The sequence below is a fragment of the Phyllostomus discolor genome, chromosome 9 (assembly GCF_004126475.2).
Source record: "Phyllostomus discolor isolate MPI-MPIP mPhyDis1 chromosome 9, mPhyDis1.pri.v3, whole genome shotgun sequence".
NCBI lineage: Eukaryota > Metazoa > Chordata > Mammalia > Chiroptera > Phyllostomidae > Phyllostomus > Phyllostomus discolor.
Genome location: NC_040911.2, coordinates 19694163 through 19720033, shown reverse-complemented (window position 1 = coordinate 19720033; position 25871 = coordinate 19694163). Strand labels below are relative to the sequence as shown.

At 55.0% G+C, this 25871-nt stretch overlaps 1 protein-coding gene across 2 annotated transcripts in view; it reads left to right on the top strand.

Moving 5' to 3' along the window:
- The first annotated feature begins 1820 nt into the window (after positions 1 to 1820).
- The window catches only part of RNF165 (ring finger protein 165), a 97222-nt gene continuing 73171 nt past the window's right edge, over positions 1821 to 25871 (top strand). Inside the window, exon 1 of one of the 2 annotated variants that reach the window (XM_036010256.1) lies at positions 1821 to 2215. In XM_036010256.1, the coding sequence (XP_035866149.1) occupies positions 2155 to 2215 (61 nt within the window). In that variant the 5' untranslated portion in view covers positions 1821 to 2154. The remainder of the gene's footprint in view (positions 2216 to 25871) is intronic. The other variant, XM_028524852.2, reaches the window with a different exon arrangement.

The window sequence follows — 25871 nt, the reverse complement described above, 5'->3', positions numbered from 1 at the left end:
GTCTTTTCATTTTTAAGACTTTTTATTAGTGGTGGCATTGTGTTTATTTGACAGATAACGGAAAAAGGAAAGAGTCGGTGGCAGAATTAGGGTGAGATGATCTTCCAGCGTAAGGCTTGGGCTGTTGGGAGTCTCCCTCGGCTACCTTCATCGCTGAGTTCTCTGGGGACGGCTGGGGGTGTTTAAGGCGGGGAACAGTGATACTTGTTCTCCTGAGAGAGAGAAAGATGTGTACCGGGACCTGCCCTGCTGTCACCAGTGGAAATAGGGTAACTGTCTTGGCCAAGCCAGGCTCTGCTTTTCCCTTTGCTGTCTTCTCCTTTGCCTCACCTCACTTCGCCTGTTCTGCATTCTTCAAGTCTCAGTTTAGAAGTCACTTTTCTAGAGTCAACCCCAACTGCCCCCCCTACCTCCCACCCAGTGGGTTAGGTGCCCTCCTAATTGTCTCCCCCACCCCCACCTCACCCTATGCCGTGGCCCATCACCACACCTGGCAGGCATGATGGTGATTGCGTTTACATTTTAGAGGCCCCCTCTGGGCTGTAAGGGTTGAGGTCTCAGGAGGGTCTGCACCACCACCCTGTGCCCCGACACAAACACAACTCGCACCCAGTGGATGGTCCTCCTCTTTGTCTCTAGAAAGGGGGCAGGATGGGTTGAATCAGTGTCCTTCAGTTCCACACTCTGTGATTTTACCATCTAGTTTTTTCACTGATTCATTAAGTAAAGCAGCCCCTGGATTTTGAAGGCACGTCTCAGTGCAGGACATGGCCTCTGTCTTTCGGCATGTGGATGACTGCCCATCCCCCCAGCAGACCGTGGTGTGGCCTTGGTGTGGACTGCACGCCTGAGCTGAGGGTCACGCTGGGAGTTTTCATGGCAGGTGGGCTGAGCGCACAGAACAGTCTTAGCAGTGCACTTGACTGCAGGGCTGCAAGGTGACACTCTCGGCTTATGTCTTGCCTGTACCTGGAAGTGCAGCCACAAGCCACACAGGATGGCATGGCTGTGCCTCCACGTGTGAACCTGAGGAGTCTCGTTAGCCCGATGTCATGTTTGTACCTGCCAGCTGTGGAAGTGGGTGTGTCTGTGCACATGGCTGGTTGTGTCTGTGTCAGAGTGGGGTGAACGTTGTCTGAATGACTCTGGGTTTTCTGTCTCTGTATAGAATGTGTGCGCATACCTCAGTGGATGAGTAGCTTTCAATTCAACAAATGATTATTGCCAGCTTCCTTGCTCTGCAGGAGCTACAAAGTGGTGCGACAGGCAGGGAACATACATCCCTGCATTGTGTACATATCTGCATTGTGTGTTCCCTCCGTGTGTCTTTGGGAATGTGTTCTTGGCACGCACACTTCCTGCGTTAACAAGGCTTTGGGTGTGAGCATGTCTGTGTGACAGTGCCCTGCGATCGGCTGCTCGCTCGTTTTCCAGCTTCACTTGAGCCCGCAGTCAGGCTCAGCACGTGCGCCTGCCAGCCTCCACGCACAGTCCCCAAGTGACCCGCGTGCAGTGTGCAAGGACCTGCGGGACGGGCCGTGTGCATTTGGTGTGCTCGCGCCTGTCTCCTCGCACGCACCAACGCACTTTCACATGTCTGGGTGCACGTCCCTCTCGGTGTGTGCAGGTTGCGTGTGCACGCCGCCCGATTCTGTGTTCAGGGTGCCTCGCGTGCGCGCGCGCTCCGGCCTGCGGGCGGCCAGGGATCGGCGCTGGGCTCCACGCTTCCCCCGGGGCTGACCCCCCGCCCCACCCCTTCGCGCTGGGCCACGGGCCACCGCGATTGCCGCCTGCTCCCCTCTCAGCCGTCACCCTCCCTCCCCCCAGCCACCCGCGCGCCCGCGGTCCCCGCTGTCCCCCGCGGTTCCGGCGAGGCCGCGCCGCGCTGCGCTCCGCTCCCATTGGCTGCACGCGCCTTTGTGTGGCGGCAGCTGCGGCCCCAGCGCCTTTGAATGTCGAGAGGGGCCGGGAAGGGAGCCTTTCCATGGGCCATCTGTCTCCCCGCCAGCCGCCGCCCCACCGCCGCCCGCGCCCCGCGCTCCGCCTCCCGCCCCGGCGGCTCCCGCAGCCCCGCCGCCGCCCGCGCCCGCGCCCCGGAGCCGCGCCACAAAGGGCCCGCGCGCAGCTGCCGCCGCCGCCGCGCGAGGAGCCAGGATGGTCCTGGTCCACGTCGGCTATCTCGTGCTTCCAGTGTTTGGCTCTGTGCGAAACAGAGGTATCGCTTTTTCCTTTTGGGGTCCGCTTCGGAGTGTGGATCGCCGCAGGCAACGGGGCGGGGGCGGGCACCGCGGGGGACGGGGGGCTCAGGCACACCCGCGGGGACGCAGGGCGAGTGGTGGCTTCTCCCCTCTCCCTTTTGGGGGGACCCCTGAGTGTGAGGGCGGCTGCCCTCGTGGGAGCTTTCGTAGTGAAGTTAGGGTTTGGCGAATTTGGGTCCCTCCCTCCCCAGCCCCATTTTTTATTCTTTGCGGCGGACGCAGTTCCCCCAAGTCACAGCCCCTTCCCCTAATTCCTAGCCCTGTATGATCGGAAGACCGAGATACATGACTGTGTGTGCGTGTGTGCGTGTGTTTGTGTGTGTGGAAACATTAGATTTCTGTGATTAGCTTTTCTTTTTTTAGGTACTTGTATGTTTTGTGTTATCTGTGTTTCTATTTCATTTTTTGGCCATTGGTACCGATGGCTGGGTAGCTGGGATCTCGGATCTGCCCCATCCCAAGCCCCAGCCCCCACCTTCTCGTGGGAACTTGCACGATTTCCCGTCCCATCCTTTTCTTCCATTAACCCTTTCTGTGTCACCTTGTGCTATCTCCCTCACCGCCCCCCCCCCCCGCATTGTCTTTGTATGACAGTTGCACTCACCGGTTCAAAATGCTTGGGGGGGTGTGTGTGTATGAGTGTGTGTGCAAGAGTGTGCGCGCCTCAGAGAGTCAGACGTGCACTGCTGTGCACTCCTGGGCCCAGCTGGAGCCGGGGGCCTGGCCCTTGGGTGTTGCTGTGTGTGAGGATGAGGTGGTAAGCTGCCCCACGCCAGGCCGCTGCCGGGGGCAGGCGTGGATCAAGCAGCAGGCCCGCGCCGGCTTTGTTTTTAACGGTGATATATGGGGTGTGTTTGCACGGTCCCCTTCCCCACATCCCTTTCCCTCACCTTCTGGTACAATAGCTTGATTTCCCCTCCCCCCACCCATTTCTTCCATTTTCTTTTAATCAAAAATTCCCACCTCCCAAAGCAAATGCGAGATGCATTTAGATTCATTTTTTATTCTTTTTGCATTCTGCCTCTGGACTCACATTCCTCTTCTTGGAAATGCTTCTTCTATCCTCTCCCACTTCACATCTGCTTAAATCCCTGCTGGCTAAGGCCCTCCCCCTCCCTCACGCACAGAATGATGTCTTCCCTTCGCGACCAGGGCTGCTCCACGGGACTGAGTGGGGGGTGGGGTCGCAGGGCCAGCTCTTTAGTGCGCCCCAGGGGCCCGATTGGGCGAGAGAATGAAAGCCCAGCCCAGCTGTCCCCAACCTCACGCCTCTCCCCAGAACCTAAAAGGCAAGGTTGACCCTCTTAGGCCTGTTTGAACTGCAGTTTTTTTTGTGTGTGATGATAGAATGATGACATTCTGCATTTATCAAATCTTTTTTTTCTTCATTGTGTAGCTCAGTGAATGGTCAACTCGCTGCTGTGTGCGCTGTGACCCTCTGCCTCCGCATTTAGCTGTATTGTGACACCCCTCTTAACCATCTCCTGTCTCCATCTGAGGAAAGCATTGCTATTTAAGCGGCAGTATCCCCTATCTCAGGCCAGCCTAGCACTGGGGGGCGGTGGTGGAGTGGGTGTGTGAGGAATAGGAGTGGGGGCTGGATGAAGTCTCTCTTGAAATGCCAACCCCCTCCCCCAAATCACAATTATGTCTTATTACTTGGCATTTCCTCTGAAAACGGGTGTGGAACATTACACTAGGCAGAAATTCAAAAATGATTAAGAAGGATGTTGAGCCTGAAAGTATAATTATCGTGATTAAATCATTATCATCCTCATTAATACCACCGATCTCTAAATACCATTGCAGGATGTCGAGTCCATGTTTTGAAATTCAAATTGCTCAGCTGCCTTTAAATTTTATTTTTAATACTCCCCCCCCCCCAAAAAAAAAATCCAACAAAACTAATTCTGCCCTACAGTCAAAGTTTCCTTTCATGGCAGACATGCTCACAGGAAATTCAAGGGCTGAGGGTGACCGGGCTGTGGGTAAAATATAGCACAATGTGATAAGAATTCATGACCTTCCGATAGAGGATACTAATGCTTAACCTGACAAGGTCTTAAACCACAATCTTCTTGTAAAACTATTAGATAGCCTGCAAGCTTAAATCTGTTCTTTTTAGTTTCCATTGTAGTAGTATAGGATATAGACCATTTCAGAATAGATGTAGAGAAATAACCATTTTTGTATCTTCATCTTGTTTAGCTGAGTACATTGCACTGTAAATCCCTGTTAAGTGGATTCCTTTTGCCTTGGCTTGGAGACCAGAGCACCCCATTTCCCACTCATCTGGGTGGCCATAAGCTAGATTCCTGGAGGCACCCAGGCATAAGTGAACAGATCACATTTAGTCAGAGGCAAAAAATAATAAATCTGTATCTGTGAAAATCTTTGATGAAATGACAGTTGCTGCAGCCTCTGAAAATTTGGTGCAGCAAGGTCCATGGCTTAAGGGGGAGCCCTGGCTGATGGTGTCTTAATTGTTTAATTGTACAATGTCAAGAGCGTCTTTGGACACCTGCCCTGGCCCTCAGAGCTGCCCCTTTAACAGCCGGCTCCCTTCTGCGGCCTCGCTGGCCAGACCTGCTCGAAACAGAACAGCAATAATGAAAGAATGAGGCCCCTACTTTGGGGGCCCTTCCAAAATCAAGTCCCAAGTGGCCTCCCCAGATTGCCATGTGGCAATCTGAAAGGAAAGAGGAAAAAAAAAAGAAAAGGAAAAAAGAATCCCCAGCAAAATGGTTTTCCATTAAACAGGGATAGCGTGTTCTGCTGTGCTGGATTACTTCCTGTTCTTATTTTGTGGGTAATTTTTTCTGTATCAAATATCCTTTTGGTTGTGTATCTTTTTCACCTTTTCTTGTACTAAAACTAAAGCATGATCTGTATTTTTTTACATCCCCCAGTTGACAATGTACAGCGCTCGGTTAGAGACGTTACCCTGCTGAACCGTACTGTGTAGCCCGGGCCATCTGCTCATTGTACGCTGCTTTTGTTCTGTTGCCCTTCGAAGCATGGTGGGCCCAGCCTTTTTTTTTTTCTTTCTTTCTTTTTTTTTTTGTATTGTGTGCATGACAACATTGTTACACACAGAATCCACTAATACTAATATACAATCTCTCAATAAAGAACTAGTTTCCTATATTAACCTAGTGTGCTTTTTCTCTTGCTGTTTCCCCATTTATTGTCGTATCCTGCTGTTTAGATACCCCCTTGCTTTCCTATCCCCACCCTCACCCACCCACCACTCCCACCTCCCATTGTAAGATTCGAGTGAATGCCTTTTTTTTTTTACTTTTTTCTTTTGTTTCGTGGTACAGATATGGTGACCTTAATCTCATCCAGTCCATACCTTTTTACAATAGACATTTGAGGTGAAGGGGAGGTGTCCTTTCACACCTAAACAGCTCCACTGTGTAGAGAAAACCCCTGTCTTTGGCCACCTGTGAAGCTAATAGCCTCCACATTCCCTCTGGTTCCCACGTTACACTCACTCAGTCCAGGATGCTGGTGAAGAGAAGGGGGTGTAACACTGAAGTCGAGAAAAGGGATACTGTTCTTAACTAGCAATCTTGTGGCATATCAGACTCGCCTGAAAAACTCATTTTTAGTTGTGTTTTAACTTTTCCTTTTACCGTCTCATTGATTTACTGTCCTTCTAAATCATGCTGGGGGGTGGGGGTGACATGTTACATGCAGTTCAAGCCATGACCTGGAATTTTAAACTGCCCTCTTCTTTGTGCATAATTGCATTCTTGGGACTGGCGGTGGAAGGTTTGCAGTGAGATCCTGAGGAAGGAAGGTGTTTCCAACAGAAACCAATCCAGACCACCCCCGCACTCAGACCAGCGTCAGCCGCCTGACCTGTTAGCGTAGGAATAAGAGGGTCTGTGCCCTCCCAGGCCGGGAGTCAGTTAAAGCTGATTACAGCTTAGTCCCTGACAGCTGCCTCGTCTGTGGCCCTGGTGCCTCTCTTGAGAAAGAAAGCCAAATCTCTTGGCATTGTCTAAGTGTTGTGCGCGTGCGTGAGGGTGCGCGTGCGCGCGCGCCCGCGCGATTTGAGGGAAAGAGTGGGGGAGCAGGAGGGGAGTCAGGACCTACCCTCGAATTGAATTGGAAGACGAGTCCTTAAAATGTATCTTTTTTCCCCCAGAATTACATTTGAGAAGCCAGTGTAGAAGTATTTTTTCCCCTAGAGTGGAGCCCAAATTCAAGCATTTGTCAATTACACCTATTCAATTTCAGCCCAGAACAAGCCTTATTAAATGAGGCGTTGTAGAGGAGGAAATCAGTTGATTAAAGAAATTCAGGGTTCCTTCTAAGGGTCATCATTTTGGAGCCGCTTTTCCTCGGGCTGACATGCCTCCTCCTCTCTCCTCTGGGATGTCTCTGCTCCTCTGCCAGGGTGCTGTCCTGGGCTGGCGCGCGCTGCCTGACCACAGCGCTGCCTTGCCGTCTTTGTGGCTTGGTGCGTCTCTCCTCCCCTGAGCCCATGGCTGCCCTCGCTGCTCCGGCCCTTTGTTCTCGTGCTCTCCCCAGCCCGGGTGGGAAAGCTAGCTGATTTACTGCGACACATGGACACACACGGAAGTCCCCAGCGGAGCCCACGCTGTGGTGGGTATACGTACGTCTTTCAAGGGTTTTCTTTCTTTTCTCCTCCTCCTCCTTTCATCTTGGTTTACACGAAACTTTTAATTTTGTACCTGGTTTAAGAAACAAAATAAACCACCCCCAACCCAAACTCAACAATAAGAAAACTACTGCACATCAGGTGATCACCCTCGTTTTCGTCCTAGGGAGCTGGGGCTTGTTCAATCAGTATTGACCAACTCCAAGGTGTTATTTTTCTAAGTTTAGTGTTCTGGATGTCAGAATTATTTGGCCAATACCTTCTGAGGATGGTTTAATAACCTAGTAATAACATAGAAAGCCAGTGGGGTAATGGGAAGTCAGGGTTTAGCATCTTGTCAGCTGCATCCTGTGTCTGCACCCAGATTGTCAGAATAAACACACACACATGAAGGAGGCTTTTTTTCCTGACCGGGTGATCCAATCATTTACAGAGCCGTCGTACTTTGTATCTACTCTCTCAACCATCTGACACTATCTGTTTTAATAACTTTTGACTCCAGGATTTTGGAAAAGCCATCTGTTACAGAGATCCGATAGCAGACTTTTAATAAGATGGAACACAGCTCTTGCTCACGGCTCCCCTTTCTGAAGGAGAGCGCTCTCTTGAAACTAGCATCAGGTAAGGCCCAGTTAATTGACGAGTTGCGTTAAGTAATAGTTTCCCAGAAACCAGCAAATACTGGTTATGGCAGTCCAGGGCAGGAGAAAAGACCACCAAGAATCTCAGTGCCCTAATATGAGGAGGACAGAGAGTGGGCCACCTCTCTTTATTTTGCAGTGTGCTCACCTCTTGCCCCCCTTCCCCTCCCCTTCAGCATCTTTCCCATCTTTGACTGAGCAGGCTTCAGTGTCACATTGGAAAGCCTAATGGTTTTTCTGGGCCAGGGACGCCACAGCTCCATGCAGGATCCAAGCGCAGTGTGGGGCCGCCGTCCTGGACAGGAGACACAGGCCCTTGACTCCCTTTTGGAGAGTGACTGTGGATGTCAGGCCCATCAGACCGCTGTTGCACAAACGTGCAAGACCCTTGGGCCTTAGTTTTTCTATGGCTCTACCTAGCTCTTTAAAAATTCCTGGCCTAACATTGTATGAGCACAAATTAGTATTTATTAATTTCCAGTATGATTTAGCCACAGATGAACCAATATATTTCCAAGAAAATTAGGAGTGCAGGCAGGGGGAAGGCTTATCTTGAGAGACTCCGATTTTCTGGATGACTTAAGCACTAAATGCAAACATTTATAACCTCACAACTGAACCACTCACACTGCCGGTACCTTCATGCATTCAGTCATTTATTCACTCACTTGTTTGTTCATTTAGTTAATGAGTGTTTATTGACTACCTACTTGGGGCTAAGCAAAGGGGGATAGAAACAATGGAGTACCTGGGTGCCTGCCCTCCTGAGGCTCACGCTGAGGCCGGGAGACGGATGCTCAGAATACCAGATGCTGTGGAAGACATTGTGCCTAAGCGCCCAAGAGGATGGTGAGGTGGAAGGCGCATGGAGCAGCCCGGGGGTGGAGTAGTAGCCCAGTGTGGAGCTGGAAGGGTGAGCTCAGGCCGCTGTTCTTGGCATCATCTGAACAACCACCGTCATAATACCTGCCTGATAGGGTTTGTCCAGACCATTGGAAGCCCCTTGACACAGAGCAGATGCCTAGGGTGTGGTAGGTGACTGCCCCCCATTCCTCACAATTGTATCAGTTACTGGCCTCAGGGGTCAAGTAAAGTCAGAGGCGGTGGGGAGGAGGTGGGGCTGAGATGTGCCTCAAAGAGTGATGTGTATATGGGAGGGAGGAGCTCCAGGTAAGGGGTGGAGAAAGAGTGAGGCCTTGGCCAAGGCCAGTGGCTCTGGTGTGGAAAGAACTGAAAGTTCCTATGAGGAGGGAGGTGTGCAGCTGTGTGTGTGTTTGTGTAAGGGTACGTGTGCCTACCTGTCACATTGCACAGTCACAGGTGGTGCTTCTCCCTAAAGCACAACCGCAGGACTTAAGCAGCAGGAGGTCCAGAGAGTGGGGGAGAAAAGTCCGAAAGAGCTGTTCAAGCCGGGTTCCGGAGGCCTCCGGAAGCTCCGGTAGAGTTTGGACTTGCTGTGTTAGCCATGGGAAGCTCTCTGGGAGGAGCTGTGTTTCAACAACTTATTCTGGCGGCTGATGACTCAGGGGTGATCCTAGGGGGCTAAGGCCAGGGAGGAGGCCATGGCAAGCTTCCAGAGGTGATGGCCCCCAAACCAGAGGTGTGAGGGATGGGAAGGAAGATTGGCACCAGGGCCTTGACTGTAAGAGGAAGTAAGCAGAACTGAGTAAAAACAAGCCTTTTCATGTTTTGCTGTGTTATTTTTACAGGCATTACAAATTTTTTTAAGATCCTCATCTGAGGATAGGTGTGTTTTTTTTTTATTGATTTTAGAGAGAGGGGAAGGGAGAAAGAGAGAGAGAAAGAGGAACATTGATTGGTTGCCTCCAGTTCTTCCCCAAGCAGGGATCAAACCCTCAACCTAGGCATGTGCCATGACTGGGGACCGAACCCACAATATATGGGACAATGCTCCAACACACTAAGCCACCTGGCTAGGGCCACAAGCATCACTTTTAATGGCTGCATAATATTCCACTTGACTGGTGGCTCTGCACTTAGGCTCGATGGCTTCTGAGGTACTCAGTGGGCCCTGGGTTTCAGGGCCGTTCCGTGCTGGTCTGCCTCCCGCCTCCCTTGGGCTGTTTGGGAGGAGGTGGCTAGTGGAACAGGTCTGACAGCAGCCAGGCCTCTCTCCCCGCTGTCAGCCCCTTCCATCAATAGGCCCAGCTAGGTGGAGGGGAGGGCAGGTAAGAGTGGGCTTGGAGAAGGAAGAAGATTTGGATAAACTCTTCTGAGATCTGGGTTCTGGTCTTTGTCCTGCCATGAACTTCCACTGTGATCTTAAGCCGCTCAGCTTCCTCCACCGGATCTCAGTTTCCCGATCCGTGAAATGGTATTCTGTGCCCAGGACATGTCACACGAGGTATTGCACATGAAACAGAGAGACGCCAACCAAAGGCAACAGTAACAATACTGACTCCCATTATTCACAGCGGCCGTCCGCAGACCAGCCACCCGTACAGTGGGAGCAGTCCCATCTCTGCCAGTAACTGGTGCGACACGTTGGCCGCTCTGGCTGCTCTGCGCCTGCACCTCCTATCTGCCAAGGGATATAATTGGCCTAATTGCCCCTTCCTGCTCTAAAAAGCTGTGATTTCCTCTTGATGAGAATAACTTCCATTTCCATTCTTTTTGTCCCCCCACCCCCAGCTCTTTAGCACTCAATGGATGGGCATGCGTTCCGCTGGCCAGGTTGCTGGCTGGGCTGTGGGAGGAGAGGGGAGTGGCCGTTACTGCTGGTGGCCTGTGCCAGGGCAGTGAGCCCAGACCCCAAGAGGGCCCAAGCTTAGGGCGGGCTCTGCCTCCTGGCCCCTCTGCTCTTGTGTGACCTCCAAGCAAGAGTTTCAATGGGATAGCATTGTTTCCTGGTACAGCGACCTTACTTCAGACGTCCTCCTGAGGAGTGCTGCTACGAGACAGGGGAGCCTGGCAGCCCTCCCGGAAGTCACCCTCATGGTGGCTTGTCCCAAGTCGGTGGTGGCAGGGCAGCACTGGCCTCCGGGAGCCTAGGAAAGGAAGTAAGGGTGCCCGCTGACTCAGCACCAGCCTGCGCGTGGAGAGGGGGTGGGTGGAGCTCTCAGAGGCTGGGAGGAAGTGAGAATTCAGCCAACACCTGTCTCAAGGAAGGGCAGGAAGCTTCAGAACAGCTGCTGCTCCCTCCCCGCCAACCCAGGCTGTGAGTGGGCAGGAAGGGGATGGAGGCGCTCTCGAGGCCCCCCTCCGCCCGCCAGCTTGCTCAGTGCCAGCTCCACTGTGGCAGCTGCCAGGCCTCCACGCCACCCCTCTTCCCATCACTCAGGGGTCCCCCACCCCACAGTGCACTTGTCCCCTAGGACCAGCCCACTCCTAGATCAATTGCTTTCAATCCCAAACTCTGGGCACTAAATGAGTTAATGTGCTCACACCTACCCCCCGGGCTGGAGGCACTGGCTTTCTTCCCCTCACAGTGTGGCCCTTGGGGTGGGGTGGGGGATGGGGGTGGGGCTCAGCCTCCTTGGCATTCCTGCAGGGGAGGGGCTGGAATGCACTGAGGGGGCAGGCCACTGGGCCGTCAGAGCTACATGGTCCCCACCTGTGAGGCGTCCCTCTGACCTGAGCTGAGAATCTGTCTGATGGGGGTGAGGCCATGGCAGGGGAAGACCTGGGCCCACAGACTGGTCCCACTTTTCAAGGCTCCGTGCATTGCTGGTCACGCCACTGCCCGGCAGTGCGTGCATCCAACTCGGTGTTGAGGGAGAGACAAAAGAGGCAGCTGGACAGAGCCCGGTTTGGTTGGCATTCACCAGAGCCCCCTTTGGACACCTGGGTGCATAGCCCTGACATTGGCCTCTCATTGGGTGGACTCGCACCCCTTTAGCAGAGGTGGAGGTCAGGCCTGAAGAGGGGGCTCAGTCAGCTGTTCTGAGGACAGCTGGGCCTGGGGGGCAGCTGAGGAGATACTGAGGCTGCGCCAGGCAGGGGTGCCCAGGGGGCGGGGCTGTCACGACCCAGAGCAGCAGGGGAAGGGCAGCAAGAGGCTCAGGAGGGAGCTGGGGCCCCACCAGGGCACAGGAATCCAGCTCTCTCCACACCAGGAGGAATGGGACCCATGAGGGGAAGAGAGGTCATGTTGGGGAAGGGAGCCACAGCCAACCTGCCCTCACCTGGGCAGGTGAGCTGGGACCACAATAGAGAAGGTGGAGGAGGAGCCCTGACTCAAACCTGGATGGCTTTTTCCTGCTCTGTCCCCCTCCCTTCCCGAAGGGCCTCTGACCAATGCACGTTTCCTCTGGGGGAGAGGGGAGGAAGTTGGAGACAGGCTGTGTTGTCCCCCTCCTCGGCGGGTGCTGCTCACCCCAGGGTGCTCACCGAGTCAGTGCAGTACCTGCGGAGCCCTGCCTCGTGCTGACCGTGCGCGGGAGGGCCTGGCCTGCCCTCTGGGAGCACCCAGACTGCAGCGGGGACTGGACAGGTGTGCCACAGGCAGGGAGCAGAGCCTCAGCTCAGGGCTCAGAAGCACCTTGCCACGCCCCAGGAGAAACAGCATGGGCTCCTGTTTTACTGCTAAATTTGAGGAAAAGGAGATTTTTTTATTACACTAAACAAGGACCTCTCATATCACCAGTTGCAAATTTTGCATGAACTTTGGAGTGAAAATGTTGAACGTCGATGACACAGTTCGTTCGGGCAGGCCAGGCCCGGCCAGGCCCCTAGGGCTGGGGGGCAGGGGGTGGTTCACACCCCCAAGACATCTGGGCACTCCTGGGGAGGCGTGAGACATACTTCTGGGTGGCACACTGTCTCCTCTGCACAGAAGCAGGAGCCCAAGTCTGTCCAGTGGCTGCAGTCGCAAAGCCACCTCCCAAGGGCCCCGTCAGGATTGGGACCCAGGCTGTTGACTCTGAGGTCCAGCGCTCTGCCAGGCTCTTGACTCAAGGCCACTAAGGAGCGGCCTTGACCCCAGCAGAGGAGTCAGCGGGCACTTTCTGGGCGAGGCTGAAGACAGCGTGGGGTCTAACAGCGGAGGGACCGGGGTGGGAGTTCAGTGTGGTGGCCAGTCCTCATGTGTCCGTGGTCTGGAGAGCCAGGGCTGGGACTGGGAGCGAGGAGGGTCCAAGGGGCAGGGTCAAGGCATGGAGACGGGCCCTATGAACTGGTGTATGAGGGAGGCCTTCCTGTAGCAGGCGCCCAGCACTGGCCGCCCCTGGTGCTCTGGGACTCGCTTTGTACTACTGTGGTAAAATACGTTGAGCCATTCTTATAGTGTCCAGTTCAGTGGCGTTCAAGCACATTCACAGTGCCGTGCCACCATCGCCCTTTTCTATCTCCGAAATGTTTTCCTCTCCCCGGAGAGGCACTCTGGGCCCTTTGACTTGGAGGCCTGCTCCCCAACCCGGCCACACTTCTTGGGGCTCCTCCAGGATGGTCGGTGGAGACTAAGTACTTGCAAGAAATGTACCCATTTTGGCATCGGGCAGTCTCGGGCTCAACTGTTGGCCTTACCACCTACCAGCCGGGTGACTGCGGACCCCTCTGAACCTCAGTCTCTTCGTCAGAGAAAACGGTGATGATCACTATTAATACCAGTGTCACAGGAGGAGAGGACGGATGAGCGTTACGTTGCAGAATACAAGGCCCAAAGTCCTGGGAGGTGCTTTGCAGAAGATGGCCATTCCCGCCCGCCCTGCCCCCACTGAGCACATGTCCCTGTTTGTTTGGATTTGGAACAGTCTGAGGGGTCCTAAGGGTGTGCGGAGGGGGCAGACAGGAAAGGGCTGGGCTTGTTTTAGCTTCATTGTGTAAGAAGTTACTGAGAAGCTACTGTGGGCTGCGGGGGACCGAGGCACAGATAGCTCTGGCACACAGCTTAGCGGGGGAGACCCCTGAGCACCACTGAGGTGGGCAAAGAACTTACGGACTAAGCTACAGGCCATGGTCACACCAGCTAGAAAGTGTGGCCCAGCCTGGAGGCAGCTGGCCAGGGTGGGCACATGGGATGGGGAGAGGTCATTGAGGCCGGGGGAGTCAGGAGGGCCTCCCGGAGGAGGCAGAACAGGAGCTGCTCCCTGAGCAGGGAGAGCTGTCAGGTCAGCCTGTGCCCGCCCCATTGCCCTTTTCCCGGCAGGCTCAGACCTGACCCAAGATGCGGATGTTCAGAGTCCCGCGGCTGTCACCTTGTCTGATTTTAGTTCTTTTTTTTTTTTTTTTAGCATTGGGCCCTCCCACTTCATTGTCACCCCACCCATTTCAGACCCCTCCTTCTCTGCCATTCCCCCCAGTGCTGGACATTTGCTCTGGAACTCTGTCTCCTCTCCCACCACTCTGCCCAGCCGGGCTCCCATGGGTCCACGCACTGATCCTCGAGAGAGCTGTGCAAAGGGTGAGGCTGGCCAAGGGGTGTCGTGACCTTTCTCTGAAATGGGTGACCCTCTCAGGGCATCGGTTCTGCTCCCCCAGATCCGGGTGTGCATCTTAGCTGCCAGGCTGTGTGAGGGTCCAGTGAGGCGGTGATGCAACGGGCGCATCGTGACACCTGGCACCGAGCACAGGGCCACTCGTACTGTGTGTGGTTTCCTGCTAGGGAGTCTCTACACGCAGAGTCCCCTGCCTGCTCCTAGGAGAAACTTGAATTTGGTTAGGGGCACAAAGGGGAAGGGAAAAACTTCTCTGAGCCTCAGTGTTCTCACCTGTAAAATGGGAACAATCCTAGTAACACCCCTCACCTCACACAGGGTTGTAATGAGCTCAGATTAGACCATGGACTCGGTCAGCTCATCTAACCAATGTGCACTGAGCACCTGATGGGGCCACGTGCTGTGCTGGGCACTAGAGACACGCGGGCAATAATAACAGCAGCAAACGCCCCTGCACACTCGCTCTGTGCTGGGTACTGTCCTCGGTGCTTTACCTGCCCTACAGAGACTCAATCTGGTGGGAAACAGACACGTGAACAATTGGAAGATATGCTCCAAGGTGTGTGCGGGGTGCTCTCTCAGCCTGGGGAGCTGCCCTGGGGAGGGGAGTCTCTGGAGGGGCTGAGGCTAAGCTGAGGCTTCCAGGATGCTGCGCCTGACCCGGCTGTTGCGGCAGAGGGGCTGCAGGGACCCAGGGTGGCCTGAGAGGCAGAGCACACCAAGGGCGCATGTGCAGTGAGAGAGCTGGGCTTTGTCACTCCTCGTTGTCAGCAAGCCGTGTTGCCTGTTGATTGGCGTTGCTGCTGGTTGATCGGCTTTTGTCAAAGACAAAGTGCACACTGTCTACCCAGCGCTCCAAGTGTCCTGAGCTAAGGGCTAAGAGTAAGACCTGGGCATTGCCTGGAACACCTAGAAAACAAGGCTGGAGCCCTGACAGACCCCTGTGACACAATGATGGAGAAAAAATAACAACAGCAGCAGCATGGCCCACAGCTGGAGGCCGGCGGGGAGGGGAAAAGGAGGGGTTTGTGGTACCTGAGAGACCCGGACGATACAGGGCCCCGGGTGTTGAGCTGGCCCTCGAAGTAGGGGCCTGGGACAGCATTCCCCACACTGTGCAACCAAACACCAGGACCCTGGAGCTGCCGAAAGTTGTTTCTGCAAGAGTTACATGTTCCAACAACTTGGAAAATGCCACATTCCTATTAGCACATTAAAGGCTCTGATAAGTCCCACAGTGAAGAAATCCCTTTGGCTCTGCTTTAGTAGAATTTTTTTCCAGACTGTCTGAGCACAGGACTTGGGTGTGTGTGTGTGTGTGTGTGTGTGTGTGTGAATCCTAGAAACATGCCTTGAACTTGGTGCGTGGAGCACAGTTTGGGAAATGCTGACCTGGGAACTGGGTCATCGGGCTTAAGACTGGCCGGAAGGAGCTCACTTATACTGAAGGGAAATGATGACTGAGAGGGAGGCCGTGAAAGGTGGCTCATCCGTTAGTGACTGCCCGTCTTGAAGTCCCCACCCCCTACCCTAGGCTCCCTCGCAGGAGTGCCATCCTTCTCTGCTCCATGGAATACACTAAGGTCAGAGGTCAGTGGTGAGCCTGTCATTCACTCTCAGCAACACCCTAGCTGGCCAGCCAGGGGGTTCCCTGCCAGAGGCTGGGAAGCTGAGGTGGTCCTGGAGGGAGTTCTCGGCTGCTGGAGGGTCTGGCCTTGTACCAAAGCCCACTCTGCTCAGGACTTCCCTCCCACCTTCTTCTTATTCATGACCTTGTCCAGATTCCTTGGGGGCAGGCTTTCTCCCTGTCAGCTGGGAGCCCTCATGGTCTTAACCCTTGATGTACTGCACACGGTCCACGTAGCACTTGGTGTTCACACATAGTGCACACAGATGCTCATCCCTGACACAGGCCCATCCCCACCCTGCCCCCGTGTAATCCACAGCCATACGCAATCCTCAGGCATGTACGATGCCAGCACCCATTAAAATCTGTACACAGTACATCAGAACACAGTATACATACATTCACATTCACAGGTGCAAATACAGACACACTTAATCACATGCTGCTCACACACACGTGTACCCACAGGTACACACCCTAGTTCCTACAAACATTATCTCAGGAAATTGAAGTTTAAGGGACCCAGGCCTGCTAAAGAGCCTGGGCCTGAGGGCTCTGCTGTCCCCACGGGCCCACGTGGGGGCCCAGGAGGGGCGGTGTCTGTGTGGACTATCTAGGGAGGCACAGGCGATCTGCTGTGGTCTTCACCGTAGCCCCCTGGTGATATAGAAAACAAACCTTGCAAAGCCCCTTTGGGATACTGTGCAGTTTGGAGGGCTTCATGGAGGAGGTGGGTCTCAAGCCAGGTTTGAAAGGTGAGGTCCACTACAGGGGAGGACACAGAGGTGGGGAGGCTGACTCAGGAACATGGGGAGCTGTGAGCTTAGACCGTGCCCCGCAACCCTGAGAATCCTGAGGCGGTTATGGGGACAGATTGCACAGAGGTGGAAGAAGAGGAGGCAGAGCCAGGAAGTGGCCAGCAGTGCTGCTTGAGTGGATTCCTGCTTGTGCCCTGAGCCATGGTCGTGGTCCTGACGCCCGGGAGCTCCCCAGCCTGTGCTCAGCCTCTGCACCAGGTGGCTGGGGGAATTAAAGAGACGGTGCAATATTAATGTTGCCGCCCTGTTTTATAAAGTGTCCTAACAAGCTGGTGAGCCAGGCCACTCAGTCTTATTTACAACTGCTATTATTTCTCCGACATTGAGATTAATTTGACGATAGCTGTTTATAAGCTCTTCTATCATCAGATGGGCCCATTACCTGGGAGGAGAGGAGGGCTGGATTTAATTTGCGAACAGCGCGCTGGGTTCTCCTGCTCACGGAGTGTGTGGGAGTCTCGGCCATAAATCACGGAAGGCGCCAGTGGTGCTGAGACCAGAGGCCGGCGGCTCCCTGGGCTGGCAGCGCGAGGGAGAGGGGCATCCTGGAGGGCAGCAGGACGGCAGACCTGGATGGCCGACGGCAGGCACTCACGACCATCCGTGCGGGGAGGGACACCCTGGGACATCACCTGGCCAAGGCTCTTCAAACTCTAGAGTCTACACCAAGTGAGAGTCATCTGGAAGCTTGTTAAAACACAGATGCTCTCAGCCTTCCAGAAAGTCATCCTCTCGGGGGGCGGGGCTTGGGACATCCCTGAGTCTGGAGTTTTCTCAAGGGCACCTGCCTGGTAGACTCTTGCCTTGATGGGTCTTGAGCTATGGTGGGTGGGGGTGGGGGTGGGCATGGGGTGAGGCAGGCTATGGACAGGCTGAAGGAGTGTCCTCCAGGTGCCCCTGCCCCAAGCACAGGCTCCCCCTCCCTAGATTCCTGAAGAGAAAGGAGAAGGGCTGGCAAAGAATGAGTTTGGGTCTTGAGCACAATGGTGAAGTTGGCCAAAGCTGCCTCCTTCCACCCATGGAGCTGCCCACTCCCTACTCCCTGCACTGTCCCCCTCACCTGACTCTGAGCCCCTCCTGCCCAGCCAGAGAGAAGCATCAGTTCATGAATGTCCCACTGGGGGCTTTATAGGCATCATCTGCCATCTTATATTGGTCTCTGGGTGACCTTTCTAGAAACCCAGCTGAAAGATAAGACAACAGGAGTTGCAAGAGGCAGTTTGAAGTGACGTGGCCTAGAAACTGCACCTGGGGTTAAACTTTGCTCCTACATCTCCAAGGTCCCTGCTGAGCCCAGGGGCAGGGCCCAGCCACGAGTTTGCATGCACAGACACTGCACCCCTCAGCGGACACTGAAACCACCGATGCGTGTTTGCACAGGGGTCCCCTTGGCCCATGCACCTAGCAGCCTTCCGCTGCGGGGTGGGTGTATTTCCCTGTGGCCTCTGGAGCAAAAGGCAATGGATCCCCCTCCACTTGTGGCCTGGCGGACCCTGTCCTTGTGGGTCAGTGGGAGAGGTAGCTGCACGGCAGGAGGGCCCAATTCACACACGTAACCCCTGTCCTGACGGAGGTCAGTGGCCCATGGCGGCAACCTTGCCCCTTGCCTGCCCTGGGGTTTCCTGTGCCTGTCGCAGGATGCCAACTTTAGGTCCTCTGCCTCCAAGGCCCCGGCCTTTTCTTCCCGCCACTGGTTCCCCCTTTGGCAGCTCTGCAGGGCTCTGGTGGGCACTTTTGAGAACACTTCAGGCCAAGCATCCCTGGTCCCCTCCCCAGGGGTTGCTTGGGTCCTGTCCAGGATACTTGCCTTGGTGAACTCCAGCCAAAGCCCATAGAAATGAGAAGATGGCCAGTGTGAACTCCATCAGACACTGTCCCCTAATCAAGAATCCACAGTTCTGTTAATGGAGCCTAAGCCCGCATCAGATGTGTTGGGCATGCTTCACACAGTCATCCAACTTGATTCATGGGGCAGAACTCTCGAGTCTGGCAACATTTGCTATGGAGATGCCTGTGTCCTTGCCTAGCGGAACTGGTCTGTTGGGTAGAGTGTCATTTTGGCTCTGGTGACAGAGACTCAAAGGTGGCTTACAGGGGACACCAACTCAGGGGTCCTGGGCAGGCGCGGCAGGCAGGTCCTTGATGTCAGGGACACAGGTCCCTCCTCTCTTGTTACTCCACCCTCCCGAGAGTGCAGCCCTTTCCTGCATGGCCCAGGACAGCTCACCCCACAGCCACTTTCCAAGCCTCAGGAGGAAGGAAGAGGAGAAAGGGCAAAAAGAGCATGATACAGTGCTGTACCAGTCACCCCTATTCACACCCCATTGACCAGAACTAGGTCCCATGACCGTGCATGGCTGCAAAGGAGGCTGGGAAATGTAGTCCTTGTTCTGGAAGGACATGTGCGCAGCTAAATTTGGGGGTTCTGTTGCCTCAGAAAAAGAGAACAGATATTGGGAGACAACTAGTCGTTTTTGCCTCCATTGGTTCTTAGGACCCACACACTCGGCCTATGTCGATCCCAGTTAAACCGCGTCTGGCCGGCCCCTCTCAGGCATGCGCCGTGGTGGGAGGGCCTTGCTGCCCCCCACAGCTGCACTGACAGGCCAGGACAGAGCCCCAAGGCAGGAATCGAGAAGCCACCAGCCACCCTGCAAAATGGTGACAAACCACTAACCTGTATCGATGGGATGTGCTTATTCGTTTACTCACAAATTCTCCTTGTTGTTCCGGTGACTAGGGCTCATTGTCCATCTTGTGCAGAAGCATAGAGCAGGGCGTGAGAGCTACGAATGAGACGATGACTCTGCGTGCCCGGCCCAGGCTGTGGCGCACAGTAGGCCCCCGGCAGAAGTTGTGTGTCCTTGGGCAAGGGGTTTGACGGCCCCACCCCGTGGGTGGTTGGGCGAGCCCAGAGGCGGTACCCAGTGCCCTGTCGGGAGCAGGGAATGGGAGTTGCCACAGAGGCAGGGTAGCCTGGGGGTCAGGCTGCTGGGTGAGCACGAGCCCCTGCGACCTCCTGAGAGGCTGTGAAAGTTAAGTGAGCCACACACAGCTTTCATCCAGGCAAGCAGAGGCTACTCAATGAATACTGGTTTCTCCTTGTCCCCTACCCTGCTGCCATTGGTAAGGGACAGTGCCTAAAGATCCCTACAGGTGGTTTGTGGTGGTGTGGGGGAGGGCACTGAGAATCAGAGCAGAAGTAAGGGGGCCAAGGAGGCGTGAGCTGCTGGCAGGTGGAGGACCAGGAGGACGCTGGCTCCTAGGCCAGCATTAGGCACACCCCCGGCCCAGCTCCTGCCTCCGGTCCTTCCTCTGCTGAGGGAAATGAGACATGCATTTGCCCTACACTGAAGGCCTAGAGACCTGTGGCCGGAGGCTTGGCTCTCAGGAACGTGGGTGTTCACCAAGACCCAGCTCTTGCTGGAAGGGACCGCTGAGGTATCCGGCCCCTCATCTGACTCCTCATTTCATAGGAAACAGAGGCTCAGAGACAGGAAAGGGCTTTGCCAAAGGCTGCTAAGCTAGGATAAAGGCCAACCCCCACCCTGCCCCTCTCTGTTCTCCATTCTCACTCCTGGACGGGGAGGGCAGGAGCCCCAGGGTCTCCATGTCTGGGGGAGGCCCAGCGAGGGGCGTGCAGGTTAGCAGAGGCACCAGCAGGAGGTGGGGGGGCACCTCTTGGGGGAGCAGCTGTGATGGGGAGGAAGTGTCTCAGGGTCAGGGATTGGGGGCCTCTCCTAGGTACCAGCTTCCATGCCCCCTGGTGTGTGTTGACGGGCAAGAGCAGGCAAAATAGGACCTGCCTCCCAGGGTTAGGGTGGAGACGAACCAACACAAGCTGGTGAACTGTGAGGTGTCATTGAGGGCTTCTGTCCATCTGGGCTGTAAAGATGCATTTTCGCATGCACGAGACAGGACGGAAGGAAGTGAGATCAGGGTGTGTAGGCGCTGAAATCCAACAGCGCTCTTGGCAACACGGGGCCCCATTATCTCTTAGAGGTCAAGCAGGAGAAATCTTTGCATGTTTCAGGAGTTGGTTAGCACCTCTCCAGGGGCCCTGCCTGATACCCTTCAGGCTGTCGGAGGAGGAACCACCCCCATCCGCCACAGCGTCCACGAGCCTCTCGGGAGCACGCGCTTTCACATTTCACGTTTCTGGAGCTGGGATGCGCCTTAAAAATACCTGTGTGTCCAGGCTTTATTTGTCTTTTAAAAAACCTGTTCCTAGTCTGTGAGGTGATGGTGCACAGAGCACCTGCTGACCTCATAGGCTAGAAATTTGGCGTTCTTTTTTATGCACCCTGTTTACAAAGTTTGGGGGGCGGCAGAGAAGTCTGTAGGAGCCCCCGAGGCAAACATCAGCGCCCAGTCCATGACTCAGAGGCTCCCGTTTCTTTCTCACCCCCACACCCCCGTCCTCTTGTTTTCCACGTTTCCCGACCTCTCACGCCCAAGGACTCAGGAGAATGGACACACCCAGGCGGGCCGGAAGTCAGCAAATACGAAATGGGAGTCTTGTGACCCCCTGATAGGGACTGTCCTTGTCAGCCTCTCTGGGGGCCCCAGGCTGATCCGGTGGGACGAGCACCCTCTTCCCACCTCACTCTCCAGGGGCTGGTGAGGATCGCGGGGGACGGTTGCTGTCTAAAAAACTCTGGACGTGCTCCAGAGTTCATATGCTAGAAAAAGAGGCTGGCTTCCTAAACCTTCTGTGTCTCCCCAAACCCGCTGTCCCAGCCCCCTTCCTGAACCCATGCGAGGACCAGCAGTCTTCCAGACACTCCGGTGATCCTTCTGGAATGTCGGTCCTCCTTCCGCCCCTCTGGCAGCCACAGTTCCCAGTACTCTGGGGTGTCTCCCCCCAGGTCTCTGCCACCCCTGCATGCAGCACCTGCCTGGTGTCCTGCACCTCCTTGTCCTTCTCTCCTTCCCTTGTGTACCCAGCTGTCCCCCTGAGACCTTCCAACATTGCTCTTGTAAACCAGGGCTTTGCATGGCACCACAGGGCTCATAGGACCCCAGCACCAAATACCCAGTACCCACGTGGGGCATCCGACTTCATAGTTAATGATGATGACACAGCAGGGTCTCCGTGGTGAGTGGGGGCACGGGCAGCCACCTGGCCAAGGCTGCAGGCCTCATCCTCGGCAGGGTCGCCATGGCCGTTGGTCCTAAACTAGGATGAGTTTGGCTCAATGGAAGCCCGGGTCTACATCTCCACCATTCTTCCTCAATATTTACCAAGCCTCTGCTGTGTGCTGTGAACTGTGCAGAAGCTAAAAAAGAGATGACCTGCTTTTGCATTCATTCACTCATTCACTCCTTCCACAAATGCTGACGGAGTGGCTGACCCTGTTCCGGGCCCATTCCAGGACGCAGCAGCGTAGAGGACATGGGGAGCCGGGGGTCGGGAGGGCTCCTGGGGGCTCAGCTCCCCTGGGGGGAGCTGGGTTGGGAAGGCAGTGTTCTGCACCTTGAGCTGCGGCGTTGACTTCAGGTGGGGACGCCTGGCTTGCTCCAGCTCCTACACCTGTCCTTGGGTTACCTGAGAAGCTTGCAAAAACTCATATTCCCAGAGCAGAGCCACCTTTGCACGGTAGGAATCTACAGTTTACGTATTTGTGAATTTTAAATGCAAGCTAGTTGTTTGTCCGTGAAGAAGAAAGCCATGAGGGAAATGTGAGCGGAGCCACGGAGGACTCGTCGCTGGGCAATAAAGGTTTCTCTCCTGCCCTCCGACCCACTCCACCCTCGTTATCTGGGTCCCTCCCCAGAGGGGACCACTGTTTAGACGCGTCCTGGGCCACGCCCTGTGCCAGACACTGCCCATGTTGTGTCGGGCAGAACCAGTGCGTCCCTGCCTCATGGAGCTTACAGTCTAGTGGAGGGGACTGGGAGGGAGCAAGTGACCCACAAATACATATGTAATTACGAAATGTGACAATGGTCAGGCCTGAGCAGAGCGCAGTGTCAGGAGAGAATGGCAGGGACAACCTCATTTTGGTGGGCTGCGCTGGGAGAGGCGAGTGTGGATGGGATAAGGCGCAGCCGGCAAACACAAGGCCTGCGGGCTGAATCTGGCCCTCCACCTTGTTTATCCAGCCTGGCACCTCATTTCTACCCAGTGGCAGTGCTGAGCTCTCGCTTAACTGTTAAGGAGCAGTTACATTTATACAGCCCTAAAATTACATTCGGCCCTTTGAAGGCGACTGCGAGGCTGGTGTGGCCCCCCGTGAAAATGAATTTGACATCCTGGGGATAGGGGCTTCCCAATCACCTGTCAGAGTCCCAGGTGATGCGGAAGGAGTCCTGGGGTCTCGGGATCCTCTATACGAATTTCTCACTGACACTTGGGATACAGAGGGGAGCAAGGCCCTTTCTCATGCTTGGGAGTCACCGTCCAGTTAGGCAGGCGGGACGTTCCCTACGATGCTGGTCCTAATGCAGCCCTGCAAATCACACAGTAGTGTTCCCTCACAGTTCTGGGGCTAGGGGTCTGAGATAAAGGGAGTGACAGGCCCACGCTCCCTCTGCAGTCTCTGGGAAGGGTCCTTCCTGCCTCTGCTAGCTTCTGGTGGTTGCCGGGAATCCTCGGAGTTCCTTGGCTGGGAGACATGTCACTGAAGTCTCGGCCTCTGCCATCACGTGGCATTCTCCCTGGGCTTCTGTGCCTCCATGTGGCCTTCCTGTAAGAACACCAGTCTTTGCACAAGGGCTCACTGTAATCCACTCACCTCAACTCCATCCCATTTACAATGGTCCTGTGTCCAAATGAGGTCTCGGTCACGGGTAAGGGGTTGGGGGGGTGGTTAGGACTTAAAGGTATCTTTTTTGGGGGTAGGGACACGATTCAACCCCATCAAGGATGAAACCTGCAGGCCCGTGGACCTGGACAGCCTGTGAGGGCGGCAAGGATTCAGGGAAGGCGACATGGTCGTCTCAGGCTGGTGTGGGCAGGGCAGGGCAGGCTTTGGGAAGGGGGACATCTTGATGGTTTGGGAGGGTCCAAGTCCACTGGGAGGAGGGCAGAGTGTGCACAGGCGAGTGAGTGACAGGCGGCAGAAGCCGGAGGCACCACTGCAGGGGAGAGAGGCTCCGAGGGCCTCCTCAGAGCCCCTTCCGGAACGCAGCCCAGTGAAACGGGGCCACCGCAGTTAGGAAGTCTGCAGCGCATCCCAAGGGTAACTCCTGTTCCTCTGCTGGAGGAAGCGACGGGGGCTGTGGGGTGTCCTCAGCCTTCCTCCCAGGCCTTCCCCGACTCCCTCCGACTGTGGCCTTCGGGCATGGGGACTGTCTCCAGGGCTCCTGCGGTGAGCTCACACGTATCCCCATAACCCAGAGTCCCTGGTGCTTGTCGACGTGCTCCAACACTCAAATAATCCCTTCCTCTCCTGTGTCCACACTACCCAGCTTCCTCTCCTATCGCCTTCTTCTCCCACAGCCAGGGACAAACCTGTAGTTGCATTGACACTTGCCTCGTTCAGCACTGTATCCCTTAGAGAGGGTCTGCTCAGCTCATGCAAGAAATGGTTTTTGACTTGAAGAAAGACACAGGAAGAAGAGAGACAGCTGACTGTCACACCCGCAGATCCCAAGCCCTTCACGCACACCACGGCAGCAGGAGGACTGGGCTCAGGGGCTGCCACTGCCCTGAGCTGACGTGAATTGTGGGCAGGCACTTGTCTCTCCCGGGCCTCAGTTGCCTTTTCTGTAAAGTGGGGATAGCAATATCTCCTTTACAGAGGGCTTTGTAAAGCTGACATGAGAGGGAAATTTGAATGACTGCCAAGCAGTTAGGATTATGCAGTTCAGTTCAGCCGGCGATCTGGGCTCCTGCTTGTCACTCTGAGCTCCGAGCCAGGCCCAGGGTGGACAAGACAGGCTGCCCCCTGCTTGTATGCGTGATGGTCTATCTGCTGGGAAGGGTGGATTGAATATAAAGAGCTTTCACAATGATGATCACTACACATGGTTGGGGCACAGGCAGCTCTGAGGAGGTGTAGCCAGGATTTCTGCTGGTTCGGGGTCAGGGAAAGCGCTCCTGAGGAGATGGCACGCAGAGAAGGTGTTTGCAGGCAGGGAGAGAAAGAAGAATTCTCAGCAGAGGGAGCAGCAGCGTGGAGGCCTGAGGTCATGGCCTGTCCTAGACAGAGAGCTGTCTGGTGTGGCGGGAGCAGAGAGAGTGAAGGGGGTGTGAGAACTCGGGCCGGAGAGCCTAGGTGGATGCTACCCAAAAGGCCATTGTATTAACTGCATTTGATTTGGTTTTATAAATGTACAGTTTACTTCTGTCACCTGTTATAGAAGAAGTCTGGCAGTAGCAATCCAAGGCTGGTGTGGCGCCCCATTGTGTCAGGGACCTAGGCTCCTTCCGTTAATTACTCTGCCATTCATCACTTCCATTCCCAAAGTCACTCATGGCCCCAGATGGCTGCCAAAGATCCAGACCTTGTGTCTGCATTCCAGCAAATACAAAGGAGGAAGAGATGGGAATCCTTCCTCAAATTAAGGCCCTTTCTAGAAATGGCATCTACTATTTCCATTTAAATCCTATTTGACTGACTTCAGTCACACCCATGGTCATGCTTAGCTTCAAGGAAAGCTGGGAAGATATCTTTTTTTCCAGACAGCCATGGGCTAGCTAAGAATGAGAGATTCTATGGCTACAGAAAGAGAGCAAGATGGACATTAGGGGGTCACTCATGCCCTCCACCATAGTTACCGTACTCAGTATTTCAGCTGATGAGGATCAGCATGTCATGAGCTACATCGTGAGTCCATCAGGGGGCAGGCATGGTGGGGCTTCCACTTCCCTCCTCCAAATAGAAGCATCCTCCTTCCACCCATGTGGTTCATGCAAGGGCTGGCCTTCTCCCCTCCATGGGAGCCTTGCTCTCCACCAAGGGTGTTGGGGCTGCTGGGGGTGTTCACTCCAGCTGCCAGGATGGGAGGAGGAGGGATAGTGTGTTCACGGCTGGCTGTGGAAGGACAGAGGGCGTTCTGTAGACAGGACTGAATGAGTGGACAAGCGCAGCTGGAAAAGCAGTCTTACTTGGTCTGTGGGCTCCCCTGGGAACCCAGGACTCTTTAGGAAAAGTGGGCAGTTGGAACTCCAAACAACTCACTTGCAAACAAACTCTTGAGACCCAGGTTACTGTGTCCTTTTCTCAAAGGCATTTCCATGGCAAACCCAGCTTTCCACCTGGCCCTCCTTGCTTCTCTTTTGGGAAGACAGTGTCAGACAGCACCAGGCGAAGGGTCCCTGTGTTGGGGAAGTTGTCTGAGCTTCCTGGAGGGCCAGGGGGTGGGGTGTGATGGGAGAAGCCCGCCCTTCCCCCAGGCCTGCCTCTGACTCCCACACTGGGTGGGGGTGGGGTCCTGTCTGGGGTGGTGCCAGCGGAGTCAGGCACTGGAGGAGTCAGGCGGGGCCCTAGGGGTGCTCAGGATGGGAGGGTATGCAGTGCCATCCAGCCCTGGGCTCTTCAAGCTGCTCTCT